This window comes from Triturus cristatus, chromosome 8, assembly GCF_964204655.1.
Source record: "Triturus cristatus chromosome 8, aTriCri1.1, whole genome shotgun sequence".
Classification (NCBI taxonomy): domain Eukaryota; kingdom Metazoa; phylum Chordata; class Amphibia; order Caudata; family Salamandridae; genus Triturus; species Triturus cristatus.
The window spans coordinates 92,147,262-92,162,774 of record NC_140591.1 but is presented as its reverse complement, the minus strand read 5'-3'; the positions used below and the strand labels follow the sequence as shown (position 1 = coordinate 92,162,774).

At 45.2% G+C, this 15,513-nt stretch overlaps 1 protein-coding gene across 3 annotated transcripts in view; it reads right to left on the bottom strand.

The window, feature by feature from the left end:
- The window catches only part of SPICE1 (spindle and centriole associated protein 1), a 613,595-nt gene that overhangs the window by 50,611 nt on the left and 547,471 nt on the right, over nucleotides 1-15,513 (bottom strand). For all 3 annotated transcript variants that reach the window (XM_085621094.1, XM_085621096.1, XM_085621095.1), the window contains one exon: nucleotides 353-419. In XM_085621094.1, the coding sequence (XP_085477220.1) occupies nucleotides 353-419 (67 nt within the window). The remainder of the gene's footprint in view (nucleotides 1-352; nucleotides 420-15,513) is intronic.

Below are 15,513 nucleotides of genomic sequence, written 5' to 3'. Positions count from 1 at the left end.
GGAATAAATCTGACAGCAATAAAGGGTAAAAAGTAAGGTCTGAACTAAGAAAACAAGTATATGGTAACATGTTTGCTTTAGCAAACCTCTTGTGGCTGGCCAGAGAGAAGCAATGGGTTTACAGACATGCACAACATATCAAGACAGTTAGATCAGCACTAAAAATGTACGAGTTAGTGGTAGGGACATCAGAAAGTGAAGTGCAAGCAGAATAGACAATGTGCACGTATCACACAGGATTGTAAAACAATAGGTTTTAAATGACTATTTCAATTAAAGAAACATTCAGTGCATAGCACCTAAAATCACACAGATATATTTGTTATTTCAGTGTATGGAAGGAGCTATTCACCTTGGGTCTCGGGCCGAGTGGCGTCAGCCTTTCAGAGATACCAGGGGATGTTTTCGGGGAGGGAGACCTGTTCATGAAGAAGGAAATAAAATGAAGTACAAAAAAGCATACTGTGAATGCCTCTAGCAAAAACATTTCAACCAATAAAGTTTGCAAACATCCATGCCAGGTGCTGAATTCCTCACAGGTATAGTGGCATTGAACAATTGACAGGAATTGTTGTCCTGCAATGAGGCCAGGCAGTTTCTGACAGAAAACTTTAGGTATTCCTCTTGTGAAACACCACACAAAATTTCACAAACAAGTTGTAGCATTATTGAACAATGCATCCTTCACTAATTATCATATAGATTTAGCCCTTTCACACTCACAAAATAATTATGGACTCTTATAACCCTTAAGACCAAAGTACCTCAATTTCAGGTGCTGGGAACAAGCACAGGGTAGTTCAACACGTTACTGTTGACACTGATATTTTTTCACCTAACTATAATGCTAATTTAACCTTTGGTTTTATCAGTGAATTTCTAAGGTTTTTATATTTTATGTTTTTAACCAAAACAGATCTTTTCATCATACCTAACTTTAACTTACTATAACCGTTACTTTTTTTTAAAACTAGAAATTCACTGAAAAAAACAACGTAATATGTTTTTTACATAAGTAAAGCCAATGTCTCACCACAGGCAACTCACCCCACGCTGTGCACCACCTTCATCCATGTACACATAAGAGAGTTGGAAACGGGTATTGGCATCCGGCCAGGCACAATGCGCAACCCACTTGTAGGCAGACACCCCCCGCCAGACAGCTGACCCCATGCTGCACATGGACATTCGTTGCACGCGAGGTGGGGATAGCCTCAGAGCCTGTCTTGTAGCCAAGCCCTCCTTCCAACTCCCCACAGGCATTTGGCTGTGCACAGCAGGGAGTTAGGCACAGGGTTTGGCCTGCCCCCCAGGCCCTGTGGCCAAACCCCCAGCAGGCTGCCAACCCCACACCACGCACAGATTTGGCATATGCAGCGTAGAGTCGGCCTTCGGGCCCCAGGGACCCCATCTCCTGGGGTCAAAACATATATATTAATGGGAGGGGGTTGTGCATCCTTCCTCCCGAGCCTTAGGGACCACTTCTCCTAGGGCCAAATACAATAAAAGAGGGGAGGTGGCCACATGAAACCCTCCCCAAGCCACGGGTTTTAAAGTATTATATTGTTCTGGCTATGAGGGCCAAAAAGGTTCCAAATGCATTTTATATTCATGTATATGTTCATGACTATTGCAAAATGGTAGAACTGTACTATTCCTTTTTATTCACTGTACTGCTGATCCTATATCGCTGCTACTATGCAACAGTTGTAGCAGCGCATATATTTTACACTAGAAGAACAACAGTGCAATACATTCTTACACGCTCAACTGTTTCTTCCGTGTATCTCGCTGAGACAAAATGAGCAAGCACCAGTGACTGGGTGAAAAGTAGTATTTTGTTTCCACGAGTTTGAGGAATCAGGGTTTGTTGTGTTCAGAGGTTGAGAAAAACTAATCTCTCTGATAAAAGGAGATTCTAGTGGCACTATGAGCTAGCTAAAGCAAACTAGGCTAACATACGTGGTGGGGGTGCACAGAGTAAGTCTACCACCTGATCCACAGTGCATGTTGTCCAAAAACCCTTTCCTGCAGGGGTACTATATGAACTACACTACAGGGGGCTACCTCCAAAAGTCATTGTATGTATATCAAAATGTTTAAATCTGGTTTATATACGAGTGTATGTGTATGTATATCTCTATATACGTTTCTATAGCAATGCATAAAACACACGGAAGCTGCTGGGAGGAATGCTTTCCAATAGTTTCACCCATGAGTCTCCAACCTTTTCCGTAATAAGAGCTACATTTTCTCAATGGAAATCCTCCAGAGCTACAAGTATTGTTGTTGTAGTAGTGACGGCATCAGACCCTATGCATTAGCAGCAGTGATCACTTGAGTGCATCAGGAAGGTTGCCAGCAATAATGTAAAAAAGGATTTGTCCATTTGGAATGCCTTTACATGGGGAATACATGACCACCATAGCTGCAACGCCCCAGGAGTCAAGATAATAATATCAGTGATAAGTCTCCTGATTGCCAGGATTTATCACTCGACCATCAGCTTTAAATACATTTTGGAAATTCAACCATTGTTCTTCAACCCTCGGTTATGAGTTCTGGAAATACATACATTTTCATCTCACATACACACTTTTCAATTTTGCTACACATATATTAATTCAACCAAGCAAAAGCTTCCAATTTATTAGGCTGAGCAGCACACAAGAGAGCTACTCACAAGTTGCTACAGAACAACCTGCTGCTCCTCGCTGGAGAAGTCTGATCTAAACACTGGCAATCGCTCAGAGTAGCATTCCAACCAATCACTTTCTTGCCCACTATGCCAACTCAGTTTAAATGCAACCATATGCAAATCAGACTCTGTTCTGCTCCGAATGGAACAGCCCAGCCCAAACTGCAAGGCCAGGTCCTCTCTAAATCAGAACACAAGCAACCCAAGGCCGGTTTTTGTCTGTCTAGTAGGGACTCTTCAGTCAGGCACAGTTTGGTTCCCGGTGACACAGTGAGCATGAGACCTACATATGGGCATACCCTCGGCCACTTAGAGTATCACATCAAACTCACAAAACGTGATTGGAAGAATGCTTGCAAATAGACTAACCACTGGCAATCGTTCAGGGTAGCATGCCTATCTGGGACACAATGCATCAGTAATCACTGTGGCGAACAGGTTACGTACCTTCGGTAACACTCTTTCTGGTGGATAATTGATCTAACAGCAGATTCCTCACTTTTTGAATGCTTCCAGGTGTCTAACTGTATCCGGTGATTCTCAGTAGTTCTCTTGTGCGCCAATAGGTGAAGTCGTGCACTGTCGGGTAGTTCCATCCGAGATGCGACATTGGGGATCCTGCATAACCTCCACATACTGAGATAATTTTTTTCTGATACTGGTCTGTGCCGGCAAATTTATAGCCATTTTAATCAGATTGTGCCAGTGTGCAAGTCGGAATCTTATTAATACGGAATTAAAGATTCCACTGAACGGGGAGGTGGTTGGGTCGGTGAGGAATCTGCAGTTAGATAGAGTAACCTCCTTCAAGAGGAAAACCACTGTTGTTCTGAGCACCAGTTTGTCTGGGAAGGGGTTACTCAGCTGCTGGACAGACAGTGCTTGTAATTCACTCACACGACAAGAGGGTGTTCTCACTACAAGGAATGTCGACTTTCATGTGAATAGTCTTAGAGAACAGTTGTGCATAGATTCAAAAGGGTCACACACGAGGAAAGCGAGAACCAAGTGAAAGGGTATTGGTGGAAATGTGTGGGTGAGTAAAAATGCATCACAACAGGTGATTTGAGTAAAGATAGCTGATCAGGTAAACTTAAGAAGGCCAAAAGGGCCGATAAATAACCTGCAATTGTTGCAACAGCAATGCCTTGCTGGGCTAGAGAGACACAAAACAGCAGGTCAGACAACTGTAACTGTAAAGATTGGACATTTAGGCAGGAACACCAAATAACAAACTTCTCCTACCATCTGTGAATAAATTGTTTTAGTTGACAGATACCAGGCAATCAAAGTGATACCCGTGATCTCAGGAGGGAGATCAAAAACACTCAACGGTCACCCCTAAATTTCCATGCACGGAGATGTAGGTTGTGCTGGCTCGGGTGCAGGATCCTTCCCTGCTGCTGCTATATTATGGCTTCCTGAAGGGGCTGCCAGATTGGGAGATAAACGGTCATGGCCAGAAGTTTTTGGGTACCATGCTATCCTCAACTAGTCTGGAGCCAAAAAGATAACTAAGTCCCGGCCGCTCCTGATCTTCAGAATCCTGGGCAAGAGAGGCAGAGGAGGGAAGGCGTACAGGAGTCCCGAGTTCCAATCCAAGTAAAAAGCGTCTCCAAACGAGAACTGACTTGGGAAGTTCAACATGCAAAAGCTTGGACACTTGGTGTTCTCTGTGGTGGCTAAAGAATCGATCGAGCCACAGTTCTAGCCATTGTTGGAAAATGCCATATTCCACTTCCGAGTGTAGACGCCATTCTTGATCCACTATGCAATGTCCACTTAGTTCCTTCCCCCTGGCATTTTAAGATCCAACCAGGTGTTATATGACGACCTCACTCAGCCATGTTTATTACAGTATCACATGGTGGTGGTGTTGTCAGTAAGAACCTGAACCCGTTCCCCACTGATGATGGGGAGGAACTCTTTTAGTGCCAAGCTGATCACCCACAACTCCAACAAAATGAAGTTGAGGCGGGCTTCTGCTGGAGACCAGAGCCCTCTGATCTCCACCTCTCCAAGATGACCTCCTCAACCCAGCAACGATGCATCAATCAGAACCATTAGCTCTGTATGGCATAGGGAGAGGGATCTCCCACTGGTCCATCTGTGGTCTAGCATCCACCACTGGAGAACGTTTGCAGTTTCCTACGACAGCTGGATGGTACCCGAAAGGTTCCATTAGAGCTGAGTCCACTGAGACTTCAGATCTCCCTGCAGAGCCCGCACGTGCTACCCAACGTAGTCCACAAGCGGGATGCAGGAGGCCAGGAACCCTCAGAGCTGCTCTAGCCGCTCTTCCTGAGACCCAGGTCAAAGACTGAACCATCGGGGATCATAGCCTGAAAGTCGTACACTCACTGAGGCAGCGGGAAGCCTCAGTAGAGCACCGTGTCCAGGATAGCTCCAATGAAGGATAATTTATGTGAAGTAGTCAGGTGTGACTTTGTCAAGTTGAGGGAAAATCCCAGTGATGTCAATAGATTGGCCGTCGTCAGGAGGGGCCACCCACAACTGTCTGAGGGGAGCCCACCTTCAGCAGCCAGCCATTGAGATATCGGAAGATACATACTTCCAACCTCCAAAGATGGGCAGCAACCACCACCATTTGTGAACACCTGAGGTCAATTGGTAAGGCTGAAGGGGAGAACAGAGACCTGAAAGTGCTAATGGCCTACCTGAAACTGCATGTATCACCTGTGGGACTGCAGGACAGGAATGTGGCAATAGGCATCCTACAGGTCCAATGCCACCATCCACGGCGAAGACCGAGGATGGCCCGGGCGGGAGTAACAACTAGTCCAGACTTCTGAAGTCGGCAACCACTCTATGGCTTCCTTGTCAAGAGAGCCTGGACTTCTCCTTGGAGAATGGACAAGAGTCCCCCTCCACACCCCCAAGGAGCCGTTGTGGCACAGCAGACATGTTGTGATGGCTTGACAGAAAGGGGAGGATGTATCCATTCAGGACAATTTGGAGCGCTCACTCGTCTGAGGTGAGGCTCAGCCACTTGTGGAAGTAAATGGTGATCCGAACTGCCACTGGGCAATTACTCCCTGCCAAGGACAAATTAAAGTGGTTTTGCAGCGGCTGCAGTAGGGGTTATGGCGGTGGGAAGGGTACAGGGATTTTGCCAGTTCATTGCTTCTGTTGGCCTGCAAGCTCACAGCTGGATCCCCAGCCTCTGTCTCAAATGGCTTAGGAGGCCGGTTGCTGCTGAGGCAAGTTCTGACGCGGCCTCTGCTAAAATCTTCTGAAGTCTCGAAAGTGGCTAAATTGTTGAGGAAACTGCTGTACAGTTGGGTGTTATCCCAAGGGAGTGTGCTGTTGCCTTGCTGTCCTTGAAGAGCTTCAAGGCTTAGTCTGTCTTGTCTTCGAAGAGATGTGTATCATCAAATGGCATGTCCATCAAGGATTGTTGGACTTCACTAGAAAACCATGTTGAATGGATCTAAGTGTGCCACCGAAGCACCACAGTTGTCCCGGATGTCCTACCCAAGCAGTCAGTAATGTCTAGGCCTAAGCGAATTGAATATTTTGCAATGTGCTGATCATCCTGAATAACATATTGGAGGTTGGCCCTGAGGTCTTCTGGAATTGCTGGCAAGATTTTCTCCACCATGTCCCACAAAGCATACTAGTATCTACCCGGAGGCAACTGTAGTTCACTGAACAGAGGGCAAGACTAGGGGCGGAGAACATGCCTTTTACAAATGTTTCCATGCGTTTTGACTTGGTCTAGGAGTTAGCGGGTTTAACCTGCTTGTAGGCGCCTGAACTACCAGCCTTTCTGTCAGAATGTTGAAGGAGAAAGGCAGGATCTCTTGGAGTAGGTCTGTATCTCTACGCTATTTGGCAGCTCACTGGCAGCCAAGATACTGTTTTTGCTCAGGTGCCACAATTTGTCAGTCAAGGCCTCATGAAATAGCTAGAGAGGCTCCTGTGTTATCTGTCCGGGTTGTACGACCTGTGTGAGGACATTAGTTTGAAACTCAGTGGTGGGACACTGTAAGTCAAGGACCTCTGCTGCCCTCCTAATCACCATCGCAAAGGAGGCAGCCTGTAAAGTGGCTGGGCCCAGGGTAGGGAAGTGTAAACTCATGTCATGTAAAGCATCGAGTCCATTGGCATCTTGTAGGTCCAGAAAAAGGTTTTTACAATCATATACCTGACTGCTGTCATGTGTGTCTGGCAGGTCATAACGGAGTGAAAGAGTCTCTGTATAAGAGTAGGCCAGTAGGCGCAAGGGTTGCAACTTCAGTGGAGGGAGCAACTGATTCGCTTCCGGGCCCGAAAGAACTATCTGCTCCCCCTCCAGCGTCGGGGCCAGCTTTGACACATGAGCTAACCCCGAAGCGGGGGTCAAGGGGTACACACTCTGCGTTGGGTATCAATCCACAATGGTAACTCGACTGGAGGTCCACTCAGATCCTTAGGGCCAGCAGTAGCTTCAGAGGAAACTAGTGGGGTACCGAAGAACAGCAACATGGGATTCCTGATTTCTTTGACCTGTTGCACCTTTGCCGATAGGCCCAGGAACTTGGGCTGAATCAAGATTAGGGCTGGAACCATTACCGAAGACTGAGAAAGGTCTGCATGGTAGAAGAAGAGGGACAAAGGGGAGCGTTATTGGACTGCTTGTGCTTTTTCATCTTTGACTTACCTGATTTATGGACTTCTGAGAAGGCCGGTCATTTGATGGGCCTCGAGAACACGTCTCTGTCCTAGAATTCGAGCAGAATCATGACTTCCTAACTTTTCATCACTGGTCTGTGACCTATAACTTGGATTCAGAATCACAGATGGCCTTTGGATTCATCTTACTTGTCGAATGTCATCAAATCATGTGAGGAGCCCAAACATCAGAGACAGACCTTGTGAGGGTCAGTCACGGATCCCGGTTTGTGGCAATCCTTACAAGGTTTAAACCCTGTCTTTTTAGGAGCAGACATGTCCCTTGCAACCTGGAAAAATTCCAAAGAGAAAAACCTGTCATGCCAGACAGAATTTGAGAGACCGAGCTCTAGATTAGCATTTAAAGGCACACAAAAAAATAACTGACATCAGGGCACGGAGGTGGCAGATCTGTAGGGACCCAGCATTTCATGTAGGGCTTGATGGACCAGATGCGGAGTCGCATCACGGCACCCACCAATGGGCAAGGGAGCACCTACCGATGGGGAAAGGTAATTACAGTGAAAACATTTACAGATCCTCTCAGGTGCCTGACTGGATTTACAAGGTGAAGAATCTGCGGTTATGACTTGAGCAAAGGAAAGCATTTTTATACATTTTTTTCTGGAGGAAAGAGTTCATGACCATGGTGTTTGACACAGGACCCTGTACGTCTTGGGGATTTGGAAATAGGAGGAATACCAACATTTGCCAATGCCCATTTCAAGCGCCAGTTAGGATACCCCCTTGCTAACTCTGGAGAGTAGCAGTGCATTATCTGCTGAAAGAGCTAGTAGGAAATGGGGTGGATTGCCCAGAAAACTGAATATTCTGAAGGAGCCACCTGTCTGAGGAGCTGGAGTGCTGAAAGTCACTCGCTAGTGGGTGCGCTCATTCTCCAAAAGGCAAATTAAAGAGGTTTCACTGCATTGGCAGAGTAGGTGAAAGTGGAAGAAGACTGTACAGTTGACTTTCCGAAACATGAGGTACTGCTGCTGAAATTGGCTCATTGAAGAAAACAGGAAAAATGTTTGGACGAACATTTACAAATAGTCCTTTTCAAAAGATAATAGCTACCTTGACAACTAACGTGTTGTCCGGTTGCTGGCCCGTTGGCTAGTGACCTCTGCGACGACGAACCTTTGATTTCATCTTGCTGGTCCGGCTCCTCCAGACTGGCACCCGCTCCCCTGTGAAAGAGAAGCACCCCAGACCTTCCTGGTCTGCACCAGAAGCAAGTCCTCCATCCTGCGTGGGTTCCGCTTGCCAAGGCTTGTTGGGTCCTGACTCGACTTCGACGCCGCTGACAGCTCACCTCCTGGTCCTGGTCGTCCTCGATGTCTCCTGGTACCCGTGGCTGCTGCGACAAGCTTCACCTCTTCACCTGCATCTTCACGACATAGCCTGGTTCCGTCCTGGTTCCTTCCCGGCTCCTGGCTGGTGGCCTAGACTCTGTCCCTTCTGCTTGCAGGTTCCTTCCTTCTTGATCCCATCCTTGGGATCCACCGGACACTCTTCACTGACTGCCTGTCAGCAACTTTCCTTCAGGCATCCATAGAAGTCAACGACGAAACCCGACGCAAGTTCACACCTATGCACCCGCAGCCAGTGGGCTAGGTAACTTGAGTACTTCGGTGCTCACAAGGGTAGTGACTATCCTAGGGAGACTTCATTGGTGGAGTCGCGGTTCCAGGCGCAGTCCAACAAAGTCCACTTTGACTGTCTGGGGTCAAAGTTCAAGTGGTTTCGGGTTGGAATCTTGTCCCGCGACAAATCTGAAGAGCCACCCATAGGTAAGCCCTTAAGTACTGTGGTAAATAATTTAATTACCGGGACTTAATTTGATACAGAAAAATAATAAAAATAGCTCAGTAAAATAAGAGGCAAAATCCGTGATATTAGAGGTTCTGAATGGGCTTTATTCCAATGGACGATTCGAATCGTGGACTCCAAGTTCCATCACCACGGAGGTTCAGGAAGTGAAGTACATACTTTATTGATAAGTAATCACTTTTATACAATAGGCATTACAGTGAAGCAAATGCAGGAGGCGTAACAATTGATAGTAAAGATAAAACATACATGCGTAGCAAAAGTGGGCGTAACCGGGTGTAACTAAAGAACGTCATCAGGTATGATGTCATAATAGGGTGGTTCCATGAAAGAATTTTGCAATGTCAGCAGAAATACTTGGCAGAAATGCGCGCGCAGCAGCATGACGTATGATTGACGTGCGACTAGGGGGTGAAGGGGATTTGACATTTAACTCTACATGTGGCGACAGATGTCTGGAGGGTCAAGTCAACCTAATCCCAAATCATATCTAACATCCTATGTTTAAAGAACTATGTTATCCAAAAGAGAGGTCTCTTAGAGTAGAATCTTATTCTATACTGACTATACTGACTGTTAGTGCGTGTACAAGCGTCTAAGTGTCTACACTAGATGCGAGGGCAGAAGTCTTCCATAATAATAGGGCTATGAATTACTTGCATAAAGACAGAGAAGCCGGGCCTTTGCTCGGTAGCTGGAAGAATGTTTACTTAAACTACTAGACAGGAATGCATTGGGCAGGGAGCGGAGCAGATAATTTCGAAGGTGAAATACAGTTTTTGGCAGGCAACAAGCTGATGTCAGGCACCGCGAGCCGCGCAGGGAATGAGACAAAGTTCATGGTCACAGATGCAGGCTCAGACTGGAGCTTTCAGAGGCAGAAGGCAAGAAAAGCTTGATGACAGAATCAGGGCCTACTTGCCTGGACTGTAAAATGGCATAAGTGAACCATATAAAGCCGGTGGCCTTTCATACTTAGGAATGGAATATCCGGCCTATTCATGGCGGATCTGAAAGAGGACGTGTTGACGGTGGACGCACATGTGTTTGCGTCTTCATAACTGGAACTGGAGGGAACATACATGTACTTATGATTCATACATGAAACCGTTGGGGTCCAAGATAGGGGACATAACTGATCAGAAAAATCCATATTTCCACATTCCCTCCTTGTCCCCTACTTGCCCGTTAAGAGATATCAATCTTCATCAATCCGTTGATCTGTTCATATAGCATCATTTGTTCTTCTTTTTTCTTCTGGGATGAATGAAATCTTGGTGGTGGAATACACGATGTGGCACACAGACCACAGATCGCTGGTCCACATTGTAGACATAGACAGCAACTGAATAGTATGAGAAAGCCAATACCTAGGAAGGATAGGACCTTCCATCCAAAGGTAGATAATACACTCCAAAACCAACCGGACCAAGTCCAGGTGCCTGGATTCTGATGTATCTGGCTTACAATCTTATGAAGGCGAGTTATGGCTTTATATACAGATGGCGAATTTTCTGGTATGAAAATGCAACAACTTGATCCGATGACCCTACAAGCTCCGCCCCTATCGGCCAGGATGACGTCAAGGACAAGACGATTTTGAAGCACAACAATCCGCATAGCAGACTGCTCTTCTGTTAAATTGCCTAAGGCGGAAATAGTTTCGTTCACTACTGCTTCAAGGGTTCTAGTTAATCTACGTATCAGCTTACTATTAGTAACGGTACCTATATAGGGAAAGAGACCTTTATTGAAATCTGTGTATTTTTCCCATGCTGTTTCAGTGTAATCGACTATTGGGAGATCTCTCCTTTCTCTATTGTGTACTAAATGAGTATTTCTGTGATAATCAGGAGGAGCTAGGAAAACAGGTGGCAAAAGGAATCCGATGTAGCAGGTACCATCCCAATCTAGAGGCAGACGTATATATGCCGTCTGACCACATATAAAATAGGAATGGCGGGAAGCTCTAAATGTCGACTTGCCTTGATCACTAAATTCTATTACAGTGGTGCATCTACTATGGCCCATATGTATGGAACCATTCTTTCTTACACATAATTCACCTTTTACTGGAAATACTGACATGGCGGGCAAAATTGGAGTAGCTTCGGATTCGACATTCAAGATCAAGAGATTAAGCGTAAAATTACCTAATCGATATACTTCATTTTCTAGATCAGTTCCTGTTCTTTTGGGAAGTCCCTCCTTGTTGGGGTGGCAGACTTTAAGTAAAACTAAGTTCAGATTTCCCCATACCCCGTTGTCTTGATAAACTGCGGAGTTCGAATCTTGGGAATTAATTAAACTAAACCATGCTTCACAGGAGCCGTTGTGTGTGAACGGGTATGGAAAGAGAGGTAGAATTCCTTTATAATTCTGATAGGGAGGGAGTCGGCCACATATCCAACAATTTGTAGCATTGCTAACCTGATGGGAATGATGTAACATACTAATAAAAGTGTTATTGCGCAGCGCAAATCTATATGACAATTCATGCGGAGGTAATTCACTAAAAGAATGTTCAGCAGTAACATTATAAACATGTCTAGAAATAGGATAACATATGTGCAACAATATACTTGCAGTAATTATTAAAAGACTTAGGAAAAACAGAATTAATAACGTCACTGTGCAATGACTACGCAGTGATTTACAGTACGCATGTCGTTTCAGCTTTATCCTTTTGTTTCTTTCTCTGTACAGGTCTAAGGGATACATGTCAGAGACAAATTCGACCGCTTCACCTTGGAGAGGACTTAAACAATCAAATTGCCTGACTGGTTAGACCTGAGTTTTAGTTTATATAGTTCACGACTATTCAATTCAACCAAAGGAAGTTTAGAGTCACTCGGGGAAGACACGCAAGGTGTGTCGTTTACATCTGATGGTAGTCCATGAAATTTCTTGATATGACTTGAATGTATCCAGCCTTTTCGACCTTCGATCTTTACGGCTGTCCTCGTCGTTAGCAATACGAGCTGAGGCGACCTCCACCTAGGATCCAGCTGAGACTTCCGATCAAAGTTCCTCACTAAGACCAAATCTCCTGGAATTACGTCATGGGGTTTCACCTCAGTGTTGTCGGGAAAAGCTGCAGCTACCTGTGAACGACAAGATTGTAGTGCAGACATCAAGGAAGCCAAGTAATCTGTCAGCATATTACAGTCAATATCAGTTATTTTGCGTGGTATAGGCGTCCCCCACATATTTGGTGGTCTACCAAAGACCACTTCATAAGGAGATAGCCCTGTTCGAGAGTGCGCTACCATTCTCATGTAAAAGAGTGCAACGGGTAAGGCTACTACCCAGTCGACACCTTTCTCTCTACATATTTTAGACAATCTAATTTTCAGAGTTTGATTATGTCGTTCCACGAGACCTGCTGCCTCGGGGTGTCGGACACAGTGGAATCTCCACTGATAGCCTAACAAGAGTGAAACGTGTTTCATTAGTTCGGAGGAGAACGGCTGGCCGTTATCTGAGTAGACAACACGTGGTAAACCGTACCGTGGGAAGAATTCTCGAACTAACTGTTTGGCAGTAGTCGGGGCAGTGTAATCTGAAACCGGGTATGCCTCTGTCCAACGGGAAAGAGCACAGACAACTACGAGAACATATTTGAATCCTCGACATCGTTCCATCTGGATATAATCCATCTGGAGGACTTCAAAAGGGTGATCAGGAGGCTGAAATCCACCCTGTTCTACGGGAATGCTTTTTCCTGGGTTAAACTGACAACAGATCATACAGGTACGGACTTTTTGTTTAGCTGCTGCTCGTAAATGTTTGTTGAACCAAATGTGTTGGATGCTGTCTAGCATAGCTTTTTCTCCTAGATGTGCTGGACTATGTACAGTGTTAATAACGACTTGGACCATTGAATCAGGAAGGAACCACACAGATTTTTCCTTCGTCATCCATCCTTGATCCGTTTGGATCCCTCCTAATTCAGTCCATTTCTTTATTTCATCTGGAGTAGCATGTGTCTGTATGTCAATTACGTCAAGAGCGGGATCCTTAACCATCATGCAATGTGTTGGTGTCGGGACTATTGTCTTTGTCATGTCGGATGTTTGAGTTTGAGCAGTCTGTTTAGCTGTTCTGTCAGCTAGATCATTGCCTTGGGAAATTATATCAGTAACTTTCGTATGAGCTTTACATTTCATAATTGATATTGCAGTGGGTAGATGTATTGCATCTAATAAGGCATGAATGAGGGGTCCGTGCTGAATGTGGGCACCGTGAGAAGTTAAATAACCTCTCTCTCGCCACAGCACGCCGAAGTCATGTACAACTCCGAATGCATAACGTGAATCAGTGTATATGTTGACTTTTTTATTTGTGGCTTGAATACAGGCTTGTGTCAGAGCGATGAGCTCTGCTGCTTGAGCGGACAAGGTATTTATACAATTTGTTTCAATGATTTCAGCGTCTGTTGTGACTGCATAAGCGGCCACTAACTCTCCTGTACCTGTTCTCATACATGAACCATCTACATACAACGTCAGGTCTGGGTCTGACAATGGAACGTCTGTCAAATCTTGTCTGGGTTTCGTCGTGATAGTGATAACTTCAATACAATCATGTGCAAGTGGGTCTGTTCCATTTACAGGTAACAGTGTGGCAGGATTCAATGTACTACAACGTCTGATTTCTATATGTGGCTGAAACAATGTTAATTCGTAACCAGTGAGTCGTGCTATAGTCAAGTGTTGTGTTTGTGTGCGGTTCAAGAGAACCTCTACTGCATGTGGTACTTGTACTGTCAATGGATGTCCTAATACTATGGCATCGCTTTGTCTGATTGCTAAAGCTGTTGCTGCCACTGATTTTAGGCATGCAGGCAAAGCCTGAGCTACGGGATCTAATGTACTAGAAAAATAAGCACATGGTTTGTGTGATCCTGCTTGTTCCTGTGTGAGTACAGACAAGGCAGTACCTTCGCGTTCTGTAACAAAGAGTGTAAACTGTTTATTGTAACATGGTGTTGCTAAAACAGGTGCTTGGCATAAGGTTTTCTTTAGGCCTTCAAAAGCTTGTGCATGTTCCTGAGTCCAAGGGAGAACAGTCGATGTGGCTGCCTCCTGTGTTGTCAATTGAATGAGTGGTTTTGCTAGAAATGCATACTGAGGGATCCACTGCCTACAATATGAAGTGAGGCCTATGAAAGCCCGCACCTCCTTTTGTGTCTTGGGTATTGGCATATTTGCAATTAGCTGGATGCGATCTGGTGTAAGCTGCCTTCCCTCCTTGGACAGCGAGTGACCAAGGTAAACAACTTGCTGGACACAGAATTGCAGCTTAGAAGGGGACACCTTGTGCCCCTTTTCGGCCAAAAATTGTAATACCGTCAGTGATGCTTTCTCACATTCAGGTTCGTTTCTAGCGGTGATCAGCAGATCATCGACATATTGAAGCAGGGCAGTGTTGACTGACATGTGGATACTGTCGAGTTCTCGTTTCAGTGCTTGGCTATAGATGCTGGGGCTTTCTGTAAATCCTTGAGGTGCGCGTGTGAATTTAAAGCTACGTCCATTTAAACTAAATCCGAACAAGTATTGGCTTTCCGGATCTATTGGGACGCTGAAAAAGGCATTCTTGAGATCAATTACAGTAAAGAATGTTGCTTCGGAATCAATAGCTGTCAGTAATGACGAGATATCTGGGACCACAGGGAATTGTGGCACAATGCATTTGTTCAATTCGCGCAGATCAATAACCAATCGATATACTGGCGGGGCCTTTGGATCTGTTCGTTTAAGAATCGGAATTATCGGGGAATTACATACATTGGAGTCTGTTTCCACAACCACTCCTTGGACAATGAGCTCGTCAATAATTTGCAGTAAAGCCACTACAGCATCTGGTGGTAACTTGTATTGTCGCATTCGTGGTAGTACCACTCCTGCCTTTAGTGTAACTCGATATGGTGTAATATTCATGCAACCCACATCAGTAGGGCCTTGTGCCCATAAATGTGTAGGTAAAGTCTGCAGTCGGGGATCCATGTCTCGAGACACATAGTGACCTTTGAAATCACGTAAAAACAATCTTACTCCTTCCGGAGAACAACATATTATAGCTCCTAGAGCTTTCAGTGTTTTTATACCTAACAAGTTTTCTGGACATGATTTAGTAAGCAATAAATCTGTAGTTCGGGTCAAGGGTCCTATCGTAAGTGGAAGAGGCTGTGATACTTCATTAACAATAGGTTTTCCTGAAAAACCAAGGGAAATATTCTGTGAGCCTGAGAGGGGTGCCCCTGGAACTTCACTACGTTTTATAGTTGTTCGACTTGCCCCTGT